Source organism: Cetorhinus maximus, chromosome 12, assembly GCF_964194155.1.
Source record: "Cetorhinus maximus chromosome 12, sCetMax3.hap1.1, whole genome shotgun sequence".
NCBI classification, from domain to species: domain Eukaryota; kingdom Metazoa; phylum Chordata; class Chondrichthyes; order Lamniformes; family Cetorhinidae; genus Cetorhinus; species Cetorhinus maximus.
Window position 1 is genome coordinate 59,042,030 of NC_135890.1, and position 11,329 is coordinate 59,053,358.

The following is an 11,329-nucleotide window of genomic DNA, read 5'->3' on the forward strand; positions in this document are numbered from 1 at the left end:
TGACACGCCCTCCCTCCCACTGCGCCCCCCTCCACAGTCCTGGCTTGGACTCATCCCTCCCCTGTTCCCAATCTTGGCGCAGTGTGTGTGAGACAGGCAGCTGATGTCTCTCAGCGATGGTGTGAAAGGAGGGCGAAAGCAACATTGACTGACCTGAAAGTCCAGGAAGAAGTCTACCTCACCAGGTGAACAGTTGTGAAAGTGAATGTTCTAAGTTCCCGCTGGCGGGGCACTAAATTTGGAGGGGAAAACAAGATTTTGGTGTGTTGGCCTTTTAATGAGCATTCATGAGATGGGGTTCCCGACATAGATCAGCGGGACACTCGACTCACTGTTAAGCCATCATGAAAGTCGGGGGAACAAGATTCCAAACTAATTTCTCGACATCAGGAAACTGATTTTTGGCCTCCTGCCAAATCTTGCTCTCCTGCCCATCATGATACCCGCTGCTGGTGGGAGTGGAAAATTCTGCCCATAGTTCCAACGCAGGATGAAGAGTGACTTGGAGGTTTAAAAATCCATGTTCCCTTCCTATCCACAAACCCTATCTCCTGTGTTACAATTTTCAACGAATGTCAACATTTGTAATTGGAAATCTCTATGTCAACATTTATAACCAGATTTCCTTTGTCAACAGTTGTCTGTCACACTGTCATTGCAAGTTATCCAGTTTTGGTTGTGGTTCTTTTTCCTTAAACAGTATCTCCAATCTCCCCTATGGGCAAGAAAACTAATCATTTACACATAGTTCCATAGACAATTATTTCCACAGTGGCCTAGGGTCAAACTGGGATCTTCTCCCTGCTATTTGCTATTCCTGCATTATCTGCCTGCCTTCTTCCTGTCTCCTCCTATGTGCTACGGTAGCACATCTGCTCTCCTTCCACCTCCCCTTGATGTGCTTATATTCCCTGGTGACTCTTCAGTCTTTCATTCACCTCCATCTCCTTATATATCAGCTCCGTTCCACGCCTCCTGCTCCATCCCACACCCCCACTCCATCCCGGCCTCCTCCAACACCCTCCTGCTCCATTCCCCTGCCACTGCTTCAACACCCGTTCCTCCAAAACCCTCCTGCTCCATCCCCCACCCCCTGCTCCATCCCCACCTCCTTGAACATCCTCCTGCTCCATTGACCATCCCCTGCTCCATCAACCCCTCCTCCAACACCCTCCTGCTCCATCCCCTATCCCCACTCCATCCCCCACCCCTTGCTCCAACACCCCCTCCTCCAACACCCTCCTGCCCCATCCCCCACGCTCAGCACCATTCCCCTCCTCTGCCCCTGTCTAAAATTAGCCCGAACTAATGGGAATTTCTTGCTCTCATTAAGGTTTGAACCGCTAGTGCACCATAAAGCAAATGTTTAAACAATTGTTTCACCCCAGGTGCAGTAACATTTTATTTAGCTTTCAGTTTCTGGTAATTTTGGCTTCATGACTTGTGAAACTGGAAGGAGTAAGCATGGCGCAGGTTCCAGCCAGTCCCAACCTAAATAGCATCAGGGTCTGTTTCCCATATTTAAATAGGTTTATTGCCTGAAACATAACAGGTGCTTTGGACATGTAGCCGGAGGCCCCTTTCAAAACAGATTTGGCCACATTGCTGGTTTTAACAGGGCGCTGAAGCCACCAGCGCCATTTTGAGCCTGTTACCAGCCCTTTAACACCAGGTGAAGGTACAAAAAAAAATCAATCCCTTAGCTTGTTGTAAGGGAGTGTAAATGTCCACACGTAGGAAGCATCCACGAAAACATTAATGCAGTGATGGGCTGCAGGCTGGGAAATTCCACCAAGATCTCCATATGCTTCCTGGAATGACCCAGAGATGAAGAAGTTCAAAGCCAAAGTGACCACCCACACTGGGATGTGACTGTCTCCCTTGAGAGGTGCAGCTAAGACATCTTGATCCTGTAGAAATGGTTGGCAGGGTAGTGCCTTCGCCTACCTCTGCTTGCCTGGTGCTGCTGTCTGTCCTCCACAGGCCCTTGCTCAGCAGCAGCTTGCCCACCTTCTTGCACCTCATGGCGCACCTATCTCCAGCCAGCTGCCCTCCTCCTTTTTCCTTCTCTTCCTCTCTGGAGGAGGTTCCACCAACAGAATGGACAAGTCCCAAAGGGCACAACGATGTACAAATGCCGTTTTACTTGATGTTGATTGGAGTACTTCTTTTTTTGGCCCCTGCCCTGAGGAAGTGCCCTAATAATGGTTGAAATATAATGAAAAACAAAAGTAACAATACCAGCAAAGTCTCCCAGCTTCAGCAGCGGCTTCTGCTAAAGTCAGCCATAGTTCCACTTGCAGTCTTTATATCCGCCGTTGCAACATTTTTTGATAAAAAACGTGACATGCTCTGAAAATGTTTCCCATGTACCCACTGTATTATAGCATGGGCAACGTATTATTCTGGTGTATTGGATTGTTTAACAAGCTGAATTGGTCTTTAATTAGTTTTTAAAAAAATGGCAGGTGGGCTGTAGATTTAGACACTCATCCATGAGACGTAGGAGCAGAAGTAGGCCATTTGGCCCATCGAGTCTGCTCCACCATTTAATGAGATCGTGGCTGATCTGATAATCCTCAACTCCACTTTCCTGCCTTTTCTCCATAACCCTTGACTCCCTTACTGATTAAAAAATTGTCGTAAGACCATAAGATGTAGGAGTAGATGTATGTACTATTATCCCTTTTGTCATTTAATCACTCTCACACTCCACCCCATTACAGATCTTCTCTTTTGCTCTTTCCCCCTCCTTAACTTTCACTGCCTCTGTACTTGCTTAAAACCTGTTACACCTTTTTCCAATTCTGATTAAAGGTCATTGATCTGAAATGTTAACACTGTTTCTCTCCCCACAGATGCTGCCAGATGTCTGAGCATTTCCAGCATTGTCTATCATTATGTTAGAACCAAGAAAGTTTGGTTACTTCAAATTTACCTAATGTAAAATAGACAGAATCTGCTCATGATGTTTTCAAAAATCCTTTACAAAATGAGGCTTTAAACATATGACACATGGTGGATCTACTTAATTTAAATGTACAGGAATGTGCTTTTCTCCATGAAGGCTGAACAAAGGGTACAAGATAAAAGCAAAAAACTGCGGATGCTGGAAATCCAAAACAAAATCAAAAATACCTGGAAAAACTCAGCAGGTCTGGCAGCATCTGCGGTGAGGAACACAGTTAACGTTTTGAGTCCGAATGACCCTTCAACAGAACTAAGGAAAAATAGAAAAGAGGTGAAATATAAACTGGTTTAAGGGGTGCGTGGGACAAGTACAGCTGGATAGAGGGCCAGTGATAGGTGGAGATAACCAAAAGATGTCACAGACAAAAGGACAAAGAGGTGTTGAAGGTGGTGATATTATCTAAGGAATGTGCTAATTAAGGATAGAAAGCAGGACAAGCAAGGTACAGAAAGCCCTAGTGGGAGTGGGGTGAAGGAATCGAAAAAGGCTAAAAGGTAGAGATAAAACAATGGATGGAAATACATTTAAAAATAATGGAAATAGGTGGGAAAAGAAAAATCTATATAAATTATTGGAAAAAAAAGGGGGGATCGGAAAGGGGGTGGGGATGGAGGAGGGAGTTCATGATCTAAAATTGTTGAACTCAACATTCAGTCTGGAAGGCTGTAAAGTGCCTAGTCGGAAGATGAGGTGCTGTTCCTCCAGTTTGCGTTGAGCTTCACTGGAACAATGCAGCAACCCAGGGATGGTCATGTGGGCATGACAGCAGGGTGGAGTGTTGAAATGGCAAGCAACAGGGAGGTCTGGGTAATGCTTGCGGACAGACCGAAGGTGTTCTGCAAAGCGGTCACCCAGTCTGCGTTTGGTCTCTCCAATGTAGAGGAAACCGCATTGGGAGCAACGAATGCAGTAGACTAAATTGAGGGAAGTGCAAGTGAAATGCTGCTTCACTTGAAAGGAGTGTTTGGGCTCTTGGACGGTGAGGAGAGGGGAAGTAAAGGGGCAAGTGTTGCACCTTCTGCGGTTGCATGGGAAGGTGCTGTGTGAGGGGGTTGAGGTGTAGGGGGTGATGGAGGAGTGGACCAGGGTGTCCCGGAGGGAACAATCCCTGCGGAATGCCGCCGGGGGGGTGAAGGGAAGATGTGTTTGGTGGTGGCATCATGCTGGAGTTGGCGGAAATGGTGGAGGATGATCCTTTGAATGCAGAGGCTGGTGGGATGATAAGTGAGGACAAGGGGGACCCTATCATGTTTCTGGAGGGAGAGGAAGGTGTGAGGGTGGATGTGCGGGAGATGGGCCGGACATGGTTGAGGGCCCTGTCGACCACGGTGGGTGGAAAACCTCGGTTAAGGAAGATGGAAGACATGTCAGAGGAACTGTTTTTGAAAGTGGCATCATCAGAACAGATGCGATGGAGGCGAAGGAATTGAGAGAATGGGATGGAGTCCTTACAGGGATTCGGTAGGCTTGTAATGGATATTGGTGGACAGTCTATCACCAGAAATTGAGACAGAGAGGTCAAGGAAGGGAAGGGAAGTGTCAGAGATGGACCTTGTGAAAATGATGGAGGGGTGGAAATTGGAAGCAAAATTAATAAATTTTTCCAGTTCAGACGAGAGCATGAAGCAGCACCGAAGTAATCATCGGTGTACCGGAGAAAGAGTTGTGGGAGGGGGCCGGAGTAGGACTGGAACAAGGAATGTTCCACGTACCCCATAAAGAGACAGGCATAGCTGGGGTACAAAATATTGTCTGCTATTCCACAGTTATTGACTTTTGTTTGATTTTTTTTAATACTGATTAGTTGAACTCCCATTGTGTTTCACCCAGGGAATTAAGACTGATTCCAGTGTACAGATTTGAAAGTGATGAAAGGCACAGGAGGGGTTGGTGTGGAGACGTGGGAGGTGGAAAGGGAAATGTGCCCAACTTCCTTATTGTTGGAGACCAACATCATCAAGCCAGACTTTATGGATGAGTGGGATGGCAGCAGTCAAGATTTCTGAACGTGGAATTCCACCCACAAGGTCTAAACTAGGAAATATATTCTAAATTAGATTTAAATCATGTACAGAAAACATTTTTAAAAAATTCTTTCATGGGATGTGAGCATCACTGGCAAGGCCAGGATTTATTATACATCTCCAATTGCTCTCAAGAAGCTGGTGGTAAGCTGCCTTCTTAAACCACCACAGTATGAGTCTAAGTACACCATAGTGCTGTTGGGGAAGGATCTTTACCCAGCGATGATGAATAAGGATTGGGAAAGATAGATGGGATTAGAGGAAAGAAATGAAAGAGACTGACAGAAAAAGTGAAAAAAAAATTATGTTTTTCTAACTCTAACACTAAGTAAATTGTGAAGAAATGAGACTCCACATTGGTTATAAACTACCTGACAGTGGTTATTCACCACATCAAAAATCAACTGCCTTCTGGTATCAGTATTAAATATCATCTGGATGGAAAGATCTTTAACCTCATTCACCTCCATGTCAAAGCTAAACTGACCACCATAGATATACATGATCTAGTTGGCGGGTAACTGTAGTGTCATTGCCCACTCTGCACCAGATTGCAAGAGACTCGGTCTGTCCTTGAATGTTGCCAAAATAAAACTCATAAATTCAACCCACGTCTGATCTGGGCACTTCCCATACCCTTGGCAGCCACCTCTCTCAAAAGACCACAATTGACAAGGAGATCCGGATCAGCTACATCAGCTCAACTTTCTACAAACTACCGCAGTGAGTGTTTGGCAACAACGATCTCCGCAAGTCAACAAAAGTCCTAGTGGACAGAGCAGTTGTTGTCACCACACTCCTGTACTGCAGTGAGACCTGGACTGTGTATCAGCGATACATATGAGCGTGAGAGAAATTCCACCAGCAATGCCTCTGTCACCTCCGATGAAATTAATGGGAGGACCCTCAAATAAATACTAGTGTCCTTCTTGAAGCCAGCTCAGTAAGCATTCAGACCAAACTCCTTCAAAGTCAACTTTGATGGACCGGACACTGTATCAGGATGGCTGAAAACCATCTCCCCAGCCGGGTCCAGTTTTCCCAACTCTCAAATGGCCAACATTCCAGGGAGGGCAAAGAAAACACTACAAAGGGACTCTGAGGCTCTCCTGGAAGCTCAGCAGCTTTGACATTAATGACTGGAAGGGCCTTGCTACCAATCGTTCAACAATTTGTCCATCAAACTGCATCATGCTTTGAGTCACAACATCTTAATGATGAGGCAGAGCAGTGGCAGAGAACGAAAGAAAAAGAAGCAAACCCTGCACTCGTGGGACATCCTGCCCCATGTGCCTGAAGATCTGTGGGCAGAGAATCGGCCTGTTCAGTCACACGAAGACCCAGGGCAGAAACTCGCGACCTTGAGTAGATGTATCCTCGAATCAAGGGACAGCTGCTGACTACATTGACTAAGTAAATTTGGAGGAAATAAGACTCCACCCTAGTAAAATTAAACTTTCAGGGCCAGAGAGGTTATTTGGTAATAATTATGACTTATCACACCATTAAAAATTCACTTACAGCTGAATGCACCAGCCCTAATCTTTCCTGCCATGTTAGTGGGTAGCTAGTACAGCAACTTCATACCCTTACACTGATTTCAATGACGAATCTCTCAGCAAGGTACTGTTATAACTTAGCAGGATTACTCAGACAGAAACTTCCAGATATCTACATTTAACTGTGCATGTGCAGACTCTGGAAGTTGCTGTTCGATTTACACCATAATAACAATGAACACAGATAGCCTCACGGTTAGTGACCCAACATCATCATGTCGGATTTTATGCAGCAGTCCCAGTTTCTGAACATAAAATTGTCCCTGCAAAGTCTAAACCAGAAAATATAAACCAGCAATGCTAAACTAGATATAAATCATGTACAGGAAACATTTTTTTTACTCTTTCCTGAGATGTGAGCATCGCTAGCAGAGCCAGCATTTATTACCCATCCCTAGCTGCCCTTGAAAAGCTGGTGGTGAGTCATCTTCTTAAATCACTGCAGTCTATGTCTAAGAACACCATAGTGCTGTTAGGTAGGGAGTTCTAGTTACTCTTGCTGCTAAATCCAAGGGCAGGATTTTGAATTTGGTGCGTGGGCGTGGTTGACGGGCCCGGGTGTGGCTGGGAAACGGGCCGCCACCTGCAATTGGACCCCGAACACGATTTCATGCTGGCTGGCGCACTGAAATGCTCAGCGCTGTTGGGTAGGTGCAGGAGAAGGCCGAGCGCTGAAATCAGTGTGGGTGCAGGGGAGCACTTACAGAAAGCTCCCTGAAGGCAGAGAGCTGCCCCAGGGAGCTGAAGAATTCAAAAGCCGTAAATAAAGATTTTTAAATGCCAGAAAAAAAAACATCCATGCATCAGGATCTGTCACCTGAACATATGGCAGATGTAAATTCTGTCCAAACATTTTTAATTTTTAAGATTAATATTGGAAACCTCATCCCGCTCTTGGATGAGGTTTCCTCAAAAAGGCAAAGACCGCCTGGCCGACTCGCACACCTTTCAACTGTAACATTGGATGGGCAATGAAAAATCACTGTTGATTACTACTTTAATGGCCTTAATAGACCTCTTAATTGTCAATGGGCACATTGCCGACTCTTGTGCACACCTGCCGGCCCAAATATTGCACGAGTGCATGATGGCATCTGGACGTTCACCCGACGACATCACACGCTCAGGTGGGTCAGGCGTGCGCTGCACGTTGAGCGAAAAATTCTTCCTCAAGACATTGAACAAGAAGCTATTATACCGTCATAACAGGATGAAAGCTTACAGAGTCGAACTCTTGAAATTTGGTTTATCGAGATAGGGAGGGATGAGGCCACGGAGAAATTTGAACCAAATGTTAATTGGATATGTGCTCACTTTGCACATTCCTTCAATTTATTTACTGGTTCATTATAAGCAAACAGAATCCTGATAATACAGGGGTTTGCAAATCTTGGGATATATTAGAAATGAACATCAAACTGATTGATCTCTATGGAATCAAGAATCTAGTAAATGTAACAATCCTGCACTCTTCTCACTATTTCTCTCTCCTTCCCTTTCTCTCTGTCCATCTATCTCTTTGTCCTCCCTCCTTCCCCAACTCTACATGCATTGAACTCTCTTTCTCACCCTCAATCTTCCTTCAAATTTCTCCTTTCTGTGTTTTTCCCAATCTATCTCTAATTCTCATATTGGCTCAGTGGTAGCACTCTTTCTTCTGAGTCAGAAGTTGTAGGTTGAAATCCCAGAGACTTAAGCACAAACTTATAGCTGACACTCCAGCGCAGTACTGAGGGAATGCTTGACTGTCAGAAGTAGTGAGATGTGTCTGCTCTCACATGTGGACATAAAAGATTCCACGGGCACCATTTTGAAGAAGAGCAGTGGAATTGTCCCTGGCCTCCTGGCCAATATTTATTCCTCAACTAACACCTAAACAGATGACCTGGTCATTTATTTAGTTGCTGTTTGTGGGACCTTGGTGTGCTAAAATCGGCTGTCATGTTTCCCATATTATAAAAATGACTACACTTTAAATGTAGTTCATTTACTGTGGTGCTTTGGGATGCTGCAAGGCTGTGAACAGCGCTATATAAGTGCAAGTCTTTCTTTCTATAGCTGAGATAGCACTAGGTAGATGAAGCACTGTGTTTGGTGCCTGAGATTGACTTACGCTTGACTGAATTAATTGAAATGGGTTCCTGTTCCATCCTCATGGTTACTTTTTCTTTCACCTCCTCTGTTATCAACGTGGATTTGGATCTGCTTTTGATGCTGTCAGGTGACAGACTAGCACTCTGTGTCGTTTTCTGCAAGGCTTTCCTCGGCTCACAAGTGTATTGGCAGGCTGCAGGTGGCCATCTCTTCCTGCTGTAGGACACCTCCTTGATTAAATCACTCCAGCTGTAGTTCAAGATGTTCTCAAGGCCCCGGGCGAATGGGATTCCAACAATCTTGCAGTGAAGAATCATCCTATCAAGGTTGGTCAGCAACGAAGGGGCAGCGTTTTTCAGTTTCTCAAAATAACGCATGTACTCGATTTCGTCAGCGTATGCAGAAACAATGACTTTAACCCCAATGCCAGCTGAACTAGGTCGTTCGGGTGTCTCAGCATCATCTCCCTTACTTTTAGTAATAAATGGTGGGGATGTGGAATGTCTTTTGCTCTTAGGTTGCCTGAAAGTAATGGAAGAAACAAACTGGAATAAATTAATGTCCCAGATTTTAAAAAAACCAGAGTCACCAGATGGAAGTACATAGTATTTACAGAATGAAGGCAGACTCTATCTAGTCCACACCAGTGTATATGACCCATAGGTGCCTCCTTCCATCTTACTTTATCAAACTCCATCAATATAGCTTTTTACTCTTTTCTCCCTCATGTCCTTTCCAGTTTTCCCTTAAATGCATCTATTCTGGGGGGAAGAAGGTGGCATAGTGGTAATGTCACTGGATTGGCAATTCAGAGGTTCAGGCTAATGGTCTGGAGACAAGGGTTCAAATCCCACCACGGTAGCTGGTGGAACTTAAGCTAGTCTCATTAATGGTGATCATGAAATGATCATCAATTGTCATAAAAGCCTATCTGGTTCACTAATGCTCTTTAAGGAAGGAAATCTGCTGTCCTTACCTAGTCTGGCCTACATGTGACTCCAGATGTACAGCAATGTAACTGCCCTATGAATTGGTTCAGCAAGCCACTCAGTTCAAGAACAATCAGGGATGAGCAATAAATGCTGACCTTGCTAGTGCTCAGCATGAAAGAATAAAGAAAAAACAATTCTCTTCACCTCAACCACTCCATATGGTGGCAAGTTCCACATTCTAACCAACATGAGGCAAATTAAGTTAAGAATTATTTATCTGTGATTATCTTATATTTATGGCTCCTAGTTTTGGATTCTGGCAATCCCTCACTAAATAACTGCCCACTGCAAATGGGTAAAGACAAACCCGGTCAGGGTAAATATTCCCTTTAATTTCCCTTCATTGTGTGGCCGGCTTGCCCAGTCCCTTTAAGGATGCTGCTCATATGTGCCTGCATGCATCTTTGAGGGAACACTGGTTGTTCCTGGCCTGTTTGCCCCCTGTGTATTACGTTCTGGACTGCAGTGCACCCATGCAGCTTCGAGGTACCATTGGTCAGGGTGAGACAGACTCAAAGTCACTGCGTCACTGTGGTCAGACATTTATAGTTCAGGCAAAGCAGGACTAAGAAAATTTGCATCCTTAATGCTGCACTGCTTCTCTGTGTGCTGGAACTCCAAGTATTGTATGAATACTGTTTCTGTGCTGACTAGTGACCATCAGTTATCTTACCTGTTAATTGAATTAACTCGTGAACTGATGGCTGGAATAACAATTCCAGAGCTTACATCATCTTGCGCCTGCTTCTGTGGTTTTTTAAAATTTCTAAAACTTGCCTGTTGAGATAGAATTAGATTCTTACTATTGCTTCCCTGTTGATTGTTTAATTGAGTTTAAAGAAGCTGCCATTTTCTTACCTGGTCAAAAAATACCAAATCGGTGACGTTCAGAGACATTATTTAAGATTGCCCAAATGCACTGCCATCACCTGTTCAAACAAAGACACGTCAAAACCAATCAATTCATATTTTTTATTCTGCTCATAAAAGCCCCTTTCAAGTTTTCTCGATACACGAGAAAGGCAAGAGAAGCACCTTCGATTGGAGAGATTTTCCCATTGGGGGATCTTGCTTTGGCAAGATTGTGAATTGGAGTTTCGATTGGCAGGAAACTTAACTTTCAACTTGTTGAAATTAATGCTCAGAAACTTTAGGACTTGTTACAAATTGACTGACAAGTGCGTCGCCTATGTGTCCGTCACCACCCAATAATCATACTCTCCTTTCTCCGCAGGTGTATTGTATAGCTACCAGATACACAGCCCTCCCCTTCACCAACACTGGCCTCTGCACCAATTCGAATATCATGGATCCCATTCCTTTGATTCACTATTAATCTTGTTCCACCCCTAGGAAACTCTGTGTAGACAGGCTCAGATAACGTGGAACTACAATTAACATGCTCCTGTGAGTGATTTCTGTCTGTCCTCTGGGCTCCAGTGCGAGCCTTGGTGTCTATGTATGGGCTTGAGGCTTTAAGAATCAGCCTTGATTCAGTGGCAACACTCTCACTTCTGTACTGTCAGACGTTTGAAGTTTCAAACCCCACTCTGCAGACTTAGACACAGGGGCTGCATTTTACAGGAGCGGGTGGGGGTGCGGCAGACTGCTCACAACCACCCCCCCAACACAAGGAGGAAAGTTGGCCAGAAGCTGACACACCCGAAGAAGTGACTATAACTCGCTGGT

General features: G+C 44.8%; 1 protein-coding gene across 1 annotated transcript; it reads right to left on the bottom strand.

Annotated features, from left to right (window-relative positions):
- Positions 1-1,380: 1,380 nt before the first annotated feature.
- On the bottom strand, positions 1,381-10,652 carry LOC144687492 (uncharacterized). The gene is made up of 4 exons (XM_078553716.1): positions 10,499-10,652; positions 10,314-10,417; positions 8,668-9,170; positions 1,381-2,198 (listed from the first exon to the last, which is right to left on the bottom strand). The coding sequence occupies exons 1-4, from the start codon at positions 10,535-10,537 to the stop codon at positions 2,143-2,145; spliced, it is 702 nt and encodes a 233-aa protein (XP_078409842.1). The 5' UTR covers positions 10,538-10,652; the 3' UTR covers positions 1,381-2,142.
- Between the last annotated feature and the right edge of the window lie 677 nt (positions 10,653-11,329).